Here is a 15650-nt window from a genome sequence, read left to right on the forward strand (position 1 = left end):
TTCCAAACGACATTAATGTCAATTTAACGGAAGGGGAAACATTGATTCTATTTAATAAATATTGGGGCTCAATTGAGTCAAGAAACAAATATAAGGATCAAAACAAATCAAAGGCCTAATTTTAGGGACAAAACTACTAATTAAGACGAAATAAGGAAATAAAATCGCTATCACTTGCTTCCAGACCCAATGTCGTACCCATTATTGCTAGTGTTGATTTCCCATAACTTAGAGGTGGTATAACCAATTATGATGTGTGGGTCACACTATACAACAAATCTAACAAATGGATAGTAGGGATATATGTCGTGGTGATGATACCTTGACTCTTTAGAGTTAGAGGTGTGTCCTTTTGTTCTAAATAATTTTGGTTTAAACTTTTGGTATGAGAAATGATCCATGTATAGTGTGGTGAATGAATGTGAAAGGATAGCAAGATTGAGGGTTGGTGGTGTGAGGGAGGAAGAGGAAGAAGATGGAGGAGTGATATGGGGGATGAGGAGGAAAGGTATGAAACGGGTGATGTGGGGTGAAAGAGGAAGGAGATGAAGAGATAAAAAAGAAAAAAAAATTAATATAAAAACATGTGGCACATATAAAAAATGTTAATGCTAATTTAACGAAAGAGCCAATAGTGTATAATTTTAAACAAAATTGAGAAACAATGAAATACACACCTTTAGTATAAGAAAATAAAGACTAAAATACTAATTATCTTATGGATACTTTTGATGAGTAATTTATTATATATATAACTAGAGTTCTTAATATGAGTTAAAATCTGTGAGTCAATTCGGGTCACCATGGGTTCAAATTGGGTTGGGTTAAGTTTTTTTTACAAATTTTAGTACAGGCTAAAAACACATCTGCCCCATTAAGAATCCAGCTCACCCAGGTTGAACCTATGGTGAGCCAGGTTTAGGGGTGGCAAAACAGGGCAACCCTACTTGTTTTATCCCATCTCGTTGTTAGCTCGTCTTAAACAAGTCAGGTCGCGTTGACCCGCTACTTGAAAACGGGTTAGATAACGGAACCCGTCCCGACACAGGGTGGGTTGGCGAGCAACCCACCATTTTTTTCTACATTTCGAACACAAATAATACTTCTCTAGATAGTGAATAACACTTATTAGAGGAGATATTTTTTCACAGTGCAATAATTCTAATCAAAGTCTCTAATTGGAGAAGGACAAAATCAGGGCAACAAATTAAGGGCATAAACCAAATTAGAAAATAAATCAAAAGTCATAAACAAACACAACAAGATGAGGGAGGAGAGGCTATTGGACCCTATTTCCTTTCAAAGGGTGACAATGCTTGTGCTAATAGATCACAAATTTAGCGGTGATTTGGACTTCCAACCGCACCCACACTTGTTGGAGAAGATGAACGCTAGTGATAGAGTTAGAGTGGTGCCAAATTTCTTCCACACTAATGAATTTCTACCTTAACCTATGATCTGTGAAGAAGAGAATCGTCGGTCTGAGGGGTGTGGGTGGTTTATGGTTGCTCTCGCTTGGGCATTCCAATGTGTTTGCGCCTTGCTCTGTGGTGTGCGCGGACTATTGTTGTGTTTTGTGAACAACAACTGATGCGTTGCAGAATTTTTTGTCAATTACTCACGAGGTTGCGGGTTAACCCGTCTCACCTCGTCCTGTAGCGTAACGAGTTGGTGGGTTAGGTGGCTTGGGCCACGTCATGATGGTGGGTTCAAAAATATAACTCGACTCGTTTGATTGTAGTTGGGTTGGTGGGGTGTCTGTCGGGTCCAATCAACTTTGCCACCCATTGCTAGGTTAGCTCACTAACCCAAACATAAAAATAAAACCCACATCACCTTTAACTTAACCGTGCAACCCAAAACACAAGCAAACCTTTTTTCCTTTTTTAATTTTGGGGGAGAGAGAGGCCCATGTCTATGACACTTCATTCACTCTCTACATTTGTCTCTTATTTAGATTTTATTTAGAATTATGATTTTTTTTATGAATGATTATTTATTGTTTAAAATGAGAAAAATTAAATTTTTAAAATATGTTTGGACTTTTTAGATTTTGGTTACATATAAAAATATGTATGTAAGATTGAATTAAAAAGGTTGTAATTTTTTTTTAATTTAATTGACCCGTTTAATCTACCAACCCATAATAGATTTGACTGAGCTAAAATTTATTGAATTTACTAATAAGTGAATAAGATTGAGTTGATACACTAAGTAGTCAATCTATAGTGGATCAGGCATAACCAACCACGTGACCAAGTATGACAATTCTATATAAAATAATAGTTTGAGGATTTAGAATATTGAAATTTTATAAAAAAAAAAGAGAGGTGTCAGGCTAATATATTTTTAAATAATTGGTTAAAATACCTTTTTGGTCCCAATTTTCGTTAAGTTTTGTCAAATAAGTCGTGATTTTGGTTTTGTGTTCAAATAGGTCCCAATTTTTGTTTATTTTGTTCAATTGGGTCCTTTTTTGTTAACATCATTTAAATCATTAATGGCTATGAATGGTGACTGCCATGTGTCACTTCGTGATTTTTTTGAATTTTTTTTAAATGTTCACGTGTCAATCCAGCAGTGTGCCATGTGTCAAAGTCATTGTTCTATATTCTATCTTCAATTTGGTCCCTATATTTGTTATATTTGTTCAATTTAGTCTCAATTTTTGTTAACATGAACCAATTTGGTCCCTCTACAAATTGAAACCAAATTTAATTTTTATATTAAAATTCATATTTTTTATTAAATACTTTTATATAATATATTAATATTCACATCATTATAATTTTGATATAAAAATTAAATTTGGTCACATCTTTTATAGGGACAAAGTTGGTCAATTCTAAACAAAATTGGGACTAAATTGAACAAAAATAACAAATATAGGGACTAAATTGAATATTGAATATTGACTTTGATATGTGACAAGTTACTGGGTTGATACGTGGACATATAAAAAAAATTAAAAAAAAATTAAAAAAAATTACGAAATGACATATGATAGTCACGATTCATGGTTGTTAATGATTCAAACGCAAAAAAAGACTCAAATAAACAAAAATAATGAAAAATAGAACCTATTTAAATATAAAACCAAAATTAAGACTTATTTAACCAAATTTAATGAAAACTGGAACAAAAACTATTTTAACCTAAATAATTTGATCATTATGATCGGACAATGATGCTTAAAAATGTTCCGACTGTAGCGTTTGGGAACAAAACAAGGTGATTTGTGATGTGACTGTGTAAGAGGAAGATGGTCATTAGCAGTGAAGGAAGAGCAAAAAATGAAGAGTTTGAAAGCAGTGCTAGCATCATGCAAAACCTTTCACCAAGCTCTCCAAATCCAGGCCCAAGCGGTGGTCACAGGGCGCCACCACGATCCTTTCCTCATGACCCCACTCATCTCCTTCTTCGCCACCAACCACCTCCACCATTCTCACCTTCTCTTCTCCCAAATCCCCAACCCTGACCTCTTCCTCTTCAACTTCCTCATCAGAGCCTTCTCTCTCTCCCAAACCCCTCACCACGCCCTCTCTCTCTTCAGGTCAATGCTCTCTTCCTCCCCACCCATCTCCCCGGACTCTTTCACCTTCCCATTCCTTCTCAAGTCCTGTGCCAAGCTATCGCTTCCAAAACTCGCTCTTCAGCTTTACTCTCACGTTATAAGAAGTGGGTTTGAGTCAAGTGTCTTTGTTGTAAACGCTCTTTTGCAGTTGTATTTTGTTCTCAGGGATGCCCCCAATGCGTGCAAGGTGTTCGATGAAAGTCCTGTGAGGGACTGCGTTTCATATAACACGATGATTAACGGGCTTGTGCGTGCGGGTCGTGCTGATTCTTCTCTGAAGGTTTTTGGGGAAATGAGAGGGAATCTTGTTGAGGTTGATGAGTATACCCTCGTTGCCTTGTTGTCCGCTTGTTCGTCCTTGGAGGATAGTGGAACTGGGAGAGTGGTGCATGGCTTGGTTTATAGGATATTTAGTTGTGTAAATGAAAATGAGTTGTTGATGAATGCTCTTGTTGATATGTACGCGAAATGTGGGTGCTTGGAGGTGGCTGAGAGAGTAGTGAGTTGTGGGAATGCAAAGAGTGGGGTTGCGGCTTGGACTTCTTTGGTGAGTGCATATGCTATGCGCGGAGAAGTTGAGGTTGCTAGAAGGTTGTTTGATCAAATGGGTGAGAGAGACGTGGTTTCTTGGACGGCCATGATTAGTGGTTACTGTCACTGTGGGTGTTTTCAGGAAGCATTGGAGCTGTTTGTGGAGTTGGAGGGTTTGGGGATGGAACCGGACGAGGTTGCCGTGGTTGCCGCTCTTGCGGCGTGTGCGCGGCTAGGGGCCCTTGAGTTGGGAAGAAGGATTCACCACAAGTATGATGGTGGGAGCTGGCAGTGTGGTACCCACAGAGGGTTCACTTGTGCTGTTGTGGATATGTATGCCAAGTGTGGAAGCATAGACACTGCTTTGGATGTGTTCAGGAGAACAAGTGATGATATGAGAACTACTTTTCTATATAACTCCATTTTGTCTGGCCTTGCTCATCATGGTCTTGGTGAACATGCTATGGCCGTGTTTGAGGAGATGAGGTTGCAAGGTTTAGAACCGGATGAGGTCACATTTGTGTCACTTTTATGTGCTTGTGGGCATAATGGTTTGGTTGATGATGGCAAGAGGCTGTTTGAATCCATGTTGAGTGTGTATGGTGTCAGTCCTAAAATGGAGCATTATGGTTGTATGGTTGACCTTCTTGGTAGGGCTGGACGATTGGATGAAGCATATTGTTTGATTCAGAATATGCCGTTCAAGGCCAATGCTGTGATATGGAGATCACTGTTGAGTGCTTGCAAAGTTCATGGGGATGTGGCATTGGCTAGACTTGCCAGCCATGAGCTTCTTGCGATGGAGCATGATCATGGAGCCCGTTATGTGATGCTATCTAATATGCTAACTCTTGTGGAAAAGCATGATGAAGCCGCAACTGTGAGAAAGGCAATTGATGATGTTGGCATCCAGAAGCCACCTGGTTGGAGCTATGTGGAAATTAATGGAGCCCTTCACAAGTTTCTGGCTGGCGACAAGTCTCACCCAAAGGCCAAAGCAACTGAGCTGATGCTCAGGAACATTGATATGGGACTTAAAACTATTGGGCATGTTATCAGTGCTTAAAAGGTGTTTGATGTAGATTAAGAACACGTATTTAGGTAAAAAAGTTTAATTGATTCTTTATTTAATAAAATTATCAAATGAGAGCATATCTTCGGCTTAATGTGAAATTTTGTGAAATAAGTTAATAATAGTTTTGAATAATTTTCATGAGAATCTTATAAACACGAGTTAAATAAACTAATAAATAAGTAAAAATTCACCACCTGGTTGGAGCTATTTGGGCACGCTTTGAAAGATTTGGGTTGAAAGCTTCATTTTTAATATAAGATAGGATGAGTTTGAGGTAAATGTGGAAATTAAATCAGTTTACTAATAATCGATTATATGTTTTTTTTTATTTAGATAAATAGACTAAAAAGTTATTTTTAAGATAATTAATCTAATTTGCCTAAAATTTTGAATATTTTTTTTAAAATTATTATAAAACTTTCTATATAGAATGTGGAAAAGAAACTTTTAATCTAACTATAGATTTTACACAAATGTTAACAAAATTTTATCTATCGTCTCAAACATATGTTTCAATAAAAAATAATAAAAAATTATTAAAATCAATGTTTTCATAACATGCTTAAAGCTTAATTGGAGTAAAATTCAGGTTTGGGTTAGTGACCGTAAAAACGAGAAATGCTTAAGCAAAGGGTGGAAATAAAATAGTTTGGAAATATCACAACATAGAAAATTCAATTAGACAGCACCGGAATATTTTAGTGGAACACGTGTCAAAATCTGTACCATTTCATCAATCGAACGGTCCAAATATCAAACCGGGGAACACTACACACCTTATCTTTCATTCGACCATTTTAATTTTTCTGCTACTCTCGTCCTCACTGTCACTGTTGAACTCTCTTCTCCTCCCACGCATGCATTCGGCACAACCCTTCGGTAACTGACTCTTCCTATGACCATATCTATTTCTAACTTATAGCATTTCAATTCTCTTTTTCGTTTTCCAAACAATTTTTAATCTTTCAGTGCAGAAATTTTCCAAACCCTTTCTTGTGTCCCTTGCAAAATTGTGAGTGTGAATCATCGGGTTTACATGCCTGTTTGTGTTGAACATAGTGTTATGTAACCTTTGAATTTGAATTGTGCTAAGTTGAGAGCTTCATGTTACTCTTCTAGTTCTATTGGTGTTTGCCTATGTAAGCTAATGTTTATTTCTTTATTCCCAAAATAATTTATTTTTAGTGTAAAATGGAGATCACGAGCAGCAATAACAGCTGCAGCAGCATGATGTGGTTTTTCAAAAATAAAGGGTTTGATGACAACAGTGTGCAAGGAATTTTCCGACGGTGTAGGCGCCTTGAGGATGTGCATCAGGAAAGAGCGAGTGAGAATTGGGAGTATTTGAGAAGCATTGGCATTGAAGAAAGGAAGTTGCCCTCAATTGTTTCAAAATGCCCCAAGATTCTTGCACTGGATCTTTATGACAAGATTATGCCCACGGTTGAGTGTCTAAGGACTCTGGGAACAAAACCACGTGAGGTTGCTACTGCCATAGCCAAGTTCCCTCACATACTTTCAAACAGTGTGGAAGAGAAGCTTTGTCCCCTTTTGGCCTTCTTTCAGTCTTTGGGTATCCCTGAAAAGCATATTGGGAAAATGATACTGCTCAATCCTAGGCTTATAAGCTACAGCATTGAAACAAAGTTGACTGAAATTGTGAACTTTCTTACTAGCCTTGGTCTCAATAAAGATGGAATGATTGGAAAAGTTATAGTCAAGGACCCCTATATTATGGGTTATAGTGTTGAGAAAAGACTCCGCCCTACTTCACAGTTCCTCAAGTCAATAGGTCTGAGTGAGCAGGATCTTCAAGCAGTGGCTATGAACTTCCCAGCAATCTTGAGTAGAGATGTGAACAAGCTTTTGGTACCCAATCATACGTATCTAATGAGACGAGGATTTCAAGACAGACAGATAGTTGCTTTGGTGGTTGGTTTTCCTCCAATCTTGATCAAGAGCATTCAGAATTCATTAGAACCAAGGTTCAAATTTTTAGTGGATGTCATGGGAAGACAAGTTGATGAAGTTGTTGATTATCCTAGTTTCTTTCATCATGGCCTCAAGAGAAGAATAGAGCCACGGTACAAACTTCTAAAGGAGAGGAATATAAATTGTAGCTTGAGTGAAATGTTGGATTGCAACAAGAAGAAGTTCTTCATGAAGTTTGGTTTGTTAGAAGGACAAGCCTTGAGTAACTAGGTCTAATCCCTATTTTATTGATTTTCATAATTAGTTAAGTAGTTTATTGGTATTTGTCTTCTGATGTGGTGTCCTGTAACTTCCACAGATTTTTGTGATTCCATATAAGCTTGTTCTTTTGTTCAAATTCATAATCTCTTCATACATTATATCTATAAGATGATAGGTTATCCTTTAGATCTATGATTGAGATATGTTTGCCTGGAATTGGTGCTGAGGGTTCATCTGCCGTCATATGCATCTGAGTCACTAGATGAAACAGCTTTTGTCATAGCTGCAAGGGAGCATGGTTTTCAGTTTTCCACAAGGACACATGCAGGCATATTATTGAATTGCTTCATGAATTGGATTATGAAAGTGGAAAAAAGGTTTACAGGTTGGCTACCTCCTTTGACCACATTTTTGTTGTAGTTATTACATATCTTCCATATTTTGTGACCAAGGTTGGCCTAGCGGCCATGTTTTACTCTGTGGTGGACAAAAATGTCTTCTCAGATGTGAGATTATATAATTTTTATTTAGTTCAGCTTCTTTGTTAACAAATTTTGATCTGGCTCCTCCCTAAAACAAAGTCATTATGAAATTCAAATGTATGATTTACTCTTCCTTTCACATATTCTATCTACTCAACTACTTTATCGCTAGGAACCCATGAAAGAAGATTTCCAATTACGGCTTTATTGTTTTTGTTGGATGATAAAAGTTAGAGTAATGAGGAAATGTTCCTTGTGCATGATAATCTATAATGGGAAAGATTTTCAAAAACTGTGCTTTAGGGTGAAAAATTGAGGTGTAGAAAATCATTTGCTTAAAGCCTTTCATGTCGTGGAAAAATATGGGCTGAAAAGGAGAATAGTAAAAGTCATAAGAATCAACATTTTAAAAGAGAAAAGCAAATAAATGTAAAACAAAATTACCAACTCTAAGAAAATAATCTTTAAATCTCAACAAGAGAAAACATTCCACCAGAAATTTTACAAATAATTTGATTTATATACACAACTTGAGTTATATATTTCTAGTTTGTATTATTGGTCTTTTTCTATGAATAAGTGGGGTTAAACTTCACTAGTTAACTCGGTCCATTACGAGTATAAGTCGAGTCAGTTTATATTTTTAGTTTGTATTATTGGTCTTTTTCTATGAATAAGTGTGGTTAAACTTCATTAGTTAACTCGGTCCACTACGAGTATAAGTCGAGTCAGTTTGAATTAAAAAAAAGTACACATTTTAGGCTTTCTTCCTGCACCCCTATATTAACAAAATCCTAACTTTACCTCTAAGTCAAAGTCAAAAATCTAATCCAACTTTTCCATTCTTATTTGCGCCACAGCTCCTTCTCTCATGTGTATTTAGCTCCTTCTCTCATGTGTATTTCAACACCTCCAATCCCTAGCCATTGCCATTGACCTTGTAATTAAAACTTTTTTGCTCTAAACTACTTTTGGACTTTGGGTTATAATTGTTAAGAACAAGACAATAAAGGAAAGAATAAAGGAGAGAAAAATAGACACGAAAAATTTAACGTGGGTCGGCGTACAATGTGTATGCTTACGTCTACGATTACACTAGAAAGTATTTATTATTTATCGTGTATCTCAAGCTTTACAAATGGTCTCTTATATAGAAAAATAGATAACCATATCTTACAATTCTTAGCGATGTGAGACTAAATCAAACACTATAATACTAACAATTCTCCCACTTGGGGTTTGATTTACATTACCATCTAGTGTAGTGTCTTTATCATCAATTTTCTTGAAGGCTAGTTGAGATAATGAAAAGGCGCAACTTAGTTGTTGTGACAGTCTTGGTCAACATATCAGCTAGATTCTCTACACTTAAAATCTTCAACAAAAACAAGTTTCCATCATTTATCAAGTTTTTGATAAAATGATACTTCAATTCAATGTGTTTGCATCTGAAATGAAGAATTGGATTTTTAGCAAGACAAATGGTACTTTGACTGTTACTAAACAACGGAGAGTCATCTTGTTGTTTTCTTAATTCTTTTAGAAGGTTCTTCAACCATATTATCTCCTTCGCTACTTTTGAGATGATTATATACTCAACTTCAGTGGTTGAAAGGGAGACTCTTTCTTGAAATTTGGACTTCCAATTGATAGTTGTACCACCTAATGTAAAAATGTAACTTGTTGTGCTCTTTCTACCATCCAAATCACCTCCCAAATCTGCATCAGAAAACCCCTGTAAAGTGAGATTACTTCTTCTAAAAGACAAATGCATCTTTGAAGTGCCCTTCAAATATCTCAATATCCACTTCACACATTTCCAATGCTCTTTTTTGATATTTGAAAGAAATCTGCTCACAACTCCCACTGCATGTGATATATCAGGTTTGGTGCAAACTATAACATACATCAAGCTCCCTACTGTAGATGCATATGGAACTAAGGTTACATAATACTGTGAACCTCTAAGGGATTTCACTGGAGCTGGCCCCTAAACATCTATATGCACCAGTTCTAGTCTTTCAACTTTAGACAACTTACTTGTTTTGGAGAAGCTAACCTTTTTTTGCTTTCCAAAGATACAATGTTCGCAAGGTCAGACGTCAACATGCTTCAAGTTAGGTATTTTACCTTTTGAGACCCTGAGCTTCATTCCTTTCTCACTCATATGCCCAAGCCTCTGATGCCACAAAGAAGAAATGTTGCCAACTTTTACAAATAATATCATATCCTCATCTGCAATCATGTAAAGAGATCATTGCTTCTTTCCACGAGCAACAACAAGATTACCTTTCATTACCTTCCAATGTCCATCTCCAAAAGTGGTGTAATGTCCCTCACCATCCAACTGCCCTATAGATATTAAGTGTCTCTTTAAGGTAGGAACATTTTTAACATTATTCAAAGTCCACACACTTCCATTAGAGGTTTTGATATTAATATCACCTTTTCCTATATCAAGAGATTTTCCATCTGCAAGGTAGACCTTCTCAATTTTTTCTAGAACATAGTTAGATAATAGTTCTAAGGAAGGTGTAGTATGAAATGACGCACCTGAGTCCATAATTCACGAGTCAATAGAACTATCTAAACTACATAATAGTGCATCTTCAATTTCATCAGTTGCTGCATTTATTGATTGATCATCATCTTGCTTCTTGTTGTTGTGCTTCCATGGAGTCCTACATTGATTTGTAAAGTGACCCCTTTTCTGACAATTCCAACAAGTGATATCATTCTGAAATTTTGGTTGTGATCTCCCTCTAGACTTTAATCTGCCTCAGCCTTGATTACGACCTTTCTAGCTACTTCTTCCTCTAGTTTCAGTACTCAATGTTGAAGTAGAACTAGAACTGAAAGATTCTCTTGAACTTTTCCTGCAAACATCTTCTCTTAAGATCAAGTCATAGATGTTATCAAGCTTCAACTTGCTATTACTTGCAGAATTACTAACTACAGTAACAGTTGCACTCCATCATCAAATGTTATCTGCACTGATGTCAAATGCGCAATACTTGTATTAAATTTACTTATATGATTAGTAATCAAGTTACCTTCACCCATTTTTAGGTTGACTAGCCTGCAAATCAAATACACTTTATTGGCTGCAGATGGCTTCTCATACATATTTGACAATGCCTGCATAAAATCTATGGTTGTTTTCACGTTCATGATGTTGAATGCAACATTATTGACTAATGTCAACCGGATCACACCGAGTGTCTTTCGATCTAACAAGTCTCATTCTGGTTGCGCCATGTCGGTTGGCTTCTGCCTTGTTAACATTAGATACAGGTAGTCCTCTATCTACATCTTCCAGAACCCGAAGTCACTCCCATCAAACTTCTCAATTCTCACATTTCCTTCTTCCAATGCCATTGATCCTGCTATTTTGACGAAAGCTCCTGCTGCTTTTGATGAAAGCCCCCGCAACTTCTCTAAACTGAGATTCCCAAGAAGAAAAAGAAACCAAATCTTTTCTGATGTGGAAGATCAGACAATGCTGCAACCACAGAGCATACTAAGAAAAATGGTTCTTGATACCAATTGTTAGGAACAAGACAATAAAGGAAAGAATAAAGGAGGAAAAATAGACATGGAGAATTTAACGTGGTTAAGCGTACAATATATACGTCTACGACTACACTAGGAAGTATTTTTATTTCTCATGTATCTCAAGCTTTACAAAGAGTCTCTTATATAGCAAAATAGAGAACCACATCTCACAATTCTAAGCGATGTGGGACTAAATCAAGCAATAATACTAACAATAATATCCTAGCATTCCAATTGTAGCATGAATTCTTTACTCCACTAGATTTCGCTTTCCACCATCCATTGTTGGAGCTGCAATGGTTGCCTCTTCTCTAAGTGTGGTTTGGTCATCCCTCTTGTTAAAGAATTACAATAGAACTTTGAAGCCAAACAATATGGAGATAAATGGTGTAAGGTAGTTTAGTTATACAAGATAAAAGAGGAGATAATGATGAATTGGAGGGCTGATGGTGTTGGTTGTTGCAAACAACTCCCGAAACAGATCAATGAACGAAATTGTATTCATGGACCTTGCAAGGTGTGGGAGACGACCTAATGATAAATATATGGAAGTGAGGAACGAATGAAGAAGATGAAGAGGTGGGGGTGGAAACTCAATTCATGGGAGACGACCTAATGATAAATATCTGGAAGTGTGAGGAATAAATGAAAAAGATGAAGAGGTGGGGTAAAAACTCATTTCGGAAGAAGGAATCCAATCTGAAAACATATTTTGGACTTGAGAATGTATTTCGAATTGCTTAATCCAATAGGCACCTGTATTTTCCAGATTGACCAATCCGTTATGTAGTACCGAATCTGAGAACTATTCTGAATTGCTCGATCAGGTATGCATCAAAGAATTTCAGATTCTGGATTCAGTATTATATTCCAGATTTGTCTAATCTGATAATTAAAAACTGAGTACCGATTGGACAATCTGGAATGTAGTATCGGCTATGAATTACAACCAAAACTATAAGCTTCCAATTTAAATAGCATCTTCTACAGGTCAAATTCTGATGAAAAAAAAAATTCTAATTTGGAAAGAGCCACAACATAATCCTAGTTGAAACCTTGAATCAGGGTGGCGAGGAGTGCCTTCGAGCAATGAACGGAGAGGGTTGTGGTGGCAAAAATGGAATCTTAGAGGGAAATAAGCAACAATTTAATATATTTTAAGCACAACAATTTAATATATTTTAATCATAGCAACAATAATTTGTATTAACAACACCAATAATTCACACTAGCACAAATAATTTACATTAACAACACCAATAAATTCACATTAACAACGTCAGCAATTTCACATTAACAATCAACGAATTATTTAAAACATATAATAAAATTAATTTAAAATCAACAAAATTATTTTCGTAAAGAAAAATTTCGCTAATATAATAATAATTACTAAAATACATAATAATCAAATTTATTTCATATTTTACAAATATTTCCTCAAGATAATTTTCTTGTAAAACTATACCACTAACATAATTTCTTTCCATTTATTACTCTCTCTTCTTTTTTTTCTATAACCCAAGCCATATAATGATCTCATTCAATATATCAAATTATTTCTAACCTAATAAAAAAATTAAATTCTATAAAATCAAATCTTAATAAACCGAATCATATACAATTTTAATGTATCAAAATCATATTAGATTAATTCCCCTCATAGAATTTCTACTTCATAAAATCAGAATAACAATCTGATTATTATTAATCAATGTAAGAGAGTAATTTCAAAGCTTACAGGTAAAATTTCAGTATGTGAAGAATATTGAAATCAAAACTTAGAGGGTAAAATTTCACTCTCACCTCATAAAATTTGAGTCTATCGTTTTAGTGCTTTCTTTTTTGAACTTTTTTGTGAATTATATTTCTTGTTTGTACGCATTCACTCTTGAGGAAACTCTGAATATGATCTTGAGAGTATTTTCTTTCTTTCAATCTTGGATTATCCTTTTTTTCTTTCTTTGGATTTTTTCTTCAATCTATATTTCTTCATTTTTAATTTATATTAACTATATTACCGTTGTTACTTGAATATGATTTTCAAGATATTCTTCATGTAATTTCTAATCTTCAGAGTTTTGTCTTGCTCGTCATTGATTTAAATCATATGAGGTATTATTTAGTATTCACAATTCTTAATCAGCACAAATATTCTTCTTCTTCAATCTTTCAGATTTATTCTAATTCTTGATTTGCATCATGATAAATTTGATTTTTTGCTTATTGATTTAAAATTTGTATTAACCACTCAAAATTCTTTTGCTACATAATGTATTAAGCTTAGTTCTTTGTTTTACCCAATGTGTCAAAGTTTTGTTTTGTTTTGACTTTTATGTGTCATCTGGTCAACTTGTTTCTGACTCGTCTACTTAGTATATTTATTTGACTTATTTGATTTGACTTTCAACTCGTTTGGTCTTACATGAATTTTACTCATTTGGTCAATATGAATCGTTTGGTGAACAAGTTTGACTTCTACATAGTTTGGACTTGTTTGGTGAAACTTTTGACTTTGTCTTGTCTAGTTGACCTTTTTAGCTTAGCTCATATAATATTCTCTTTTAGACTTATTTCATATGTTTTTTCACAATTTTATTTCTGATAAAACTTGTTCCAACTCATGAACACCTATAAAATAGCAAATGTATACATTTTATGATCGGTATATCCTAGATAGCACCTAACCGGTGTATAATCTAGTATTGACTTAGTTTAGTCTAAGCATTCAATCTTTATATGAGTTTATTCTACTTATTTTTTTGGTTGAACTAGATCTTAAATACTTGAATCATTTTAATTTATATTATCATTTTTATTATATATTTTGTTATAATCAAAACCTACTTTGACTATATTAGCATCTAATTATAACAATTTTTTTATGATGAAAAAATCATAATTATGAAACATAACAATTAGCTTACGGTTGTAATTCTATGTAATATATTTTTTATTAAAACATTTGGATTGTCGGCAGAAATTAATTCAATTATGTTGTACCACTTTCTGAATTGTGACAATCTTAACTTTATCAACTATTTCTTTTGAATAGCAATTAAAATTTCTCATTCATGTCATACCAATTAAATATACCAATGTTATTGCAACAACTTAACTTATTCATGTTTCAACCGTGTCACCCGTGTTATTATGTTCTAGTGTAAATTACTTTTCAATAAAGAATACCTTATACAATTGTGTGGTTTTAGTGATGCGGATTGAGCCATTTATGTGAATTCACACACCTCCATTATACATTATTGTTTCCTTTTGGACATTCTTAGCCTCATTGAAAGCAAAGAAGCAAGATATTGTCTCTTAGTTCTTTGTAAAAGTTAAATATTGCATACTTGCTTAAACCATTTAAAATTACAATAAATAAAGTTAATACACTTCTTCAATTTATTTTCCCTTTCTCTCCTTCACATCTCTTATATTATAATAAACAGAATGCTCTTGTGAGATTTATGTTTGATGATCAAACATTGATTAACACATTGTTTATGAAATCAAACATTATATAAATTATAGCAAACTATTTTCTCAAAGCGTGGGCGTGCCGGAGTGGTTATCGGGCATGACTAGAAATCATGTGGGCTCTGCCCGCGCAGGTTCGAATCCTGCCGCTCACGATATTTATCATTCCTTTATCTTTTGTTTTTGTTACTTTCATCTATTTATAAAATATCACATAGTTAAATAATTAATATTATTAGTCTATATTTACATAATCATGATACTCTATTTTAAATTATATATATATATATATTATTTATTTTTTATCCGAAAGAGAAAAAACCTAAACCAATTCCAATTACAATTCAAACAGCTCTAGATTGTATTTGATCTGTTAAATTTTAAACCACACTAGTTAACAAATATTTGGATATTCTCTTTTATTTTTGGTATCACTCATGGTTTCATTTTTTTAATCACTTTTTCTGTTGACAAAACTTAACTTGAAGATCTTATTTAAAGTAAAAAGAGTTTAAATTATATATTAAATAAAAGTTTATAAATTGGAACACTTTCTATTACATTAAAAAATATTTTTTTTCATAACTTGATTCTTTTACTGACTCCCTTTTGGTGATTACAAGAGAATTTTCCGTTAATAATTAATTTTAGTGATAAAAAATTGTTAATTGTTATAGTGACTAATTTAGATATTAATTTACAAAATAAAAAGTTATTTGTTATTAAATTTAACTATCAAAATTTTGACTACTAAAAGAAT

At 34.2% G+C, this 15650-nt stretch overlaps 1 protein-coding gene, 1 non-coding gene and 1 pseudogene across 2 annotated transcripts; all 3 read left to right on the forward strand.

The window, feature by feature from the left end:
- Positions 1-2895: 2895 nt before the first annotated feature.
- LOC114190260 (pentatricopeptide repeat-containing protein At2g29760, chloroplastic pseudogene) lies at positions 2896-5249 on the forward strand (annotated as a pseudogene).
- Positions 5250-5940: 691 nt separating this feature from the next.
- On the forward strand, positions 5941-7908 carry PDE191 (Mitochondrial transcription termination factor family protein). The gene is made up of 2 exons (XM_028082651.2): positions 5941-6059; positions 6366-7908. Exon 2 carries the CDS (start codon positions 6372-6374, stop codon positions 7380-7382), a length of 1011 nt encoding a protein of 336 aa, XP_027938452.1. The 5' UTR covers positions 5941-6059; positions 6366-6371; the 3' UTR covers positions 7383-7908.
- Positions 7909-14963: 7055 nt separating this feature from the next.
- On the forward strand, positions 14964-15045 carry TRNAS-AGA (transfer RNA serine (anticodon AGA)). Its single transcript has one exon. It is a non-coding gene; the product is annotated as a tRNA-Ser (tRNA).
- Positions 15046-15650: the final 605 nt, after the last annotated feature.

The sequence above is a fragment of the Vigna unguiculata genome, chromosome 7 (assembly GCF_037176805.1).
Source record: "Vigna unguiculata cultivar grain cowpea cultivar isolate G323 ecotype 2 chromosome 7, ASM3717680v1, whole genome shotgun sequence".
Lineage (NCBI taxonomy): Eukaryota > Viridiplantae > Streptophyta > Magnoliopsida > Fabales > Fabaceae > Vigna > Vigna unguiculata.

Excerpts from the sequence above, each read along its gene's own strand:
- PDE191 (XM_028082651.2), top strand. The coding sequence starts at position 6,372 with ATGGAGATCACGAGCAGCAATAACAGCTGCAGCAGCATGATGTGGTTT.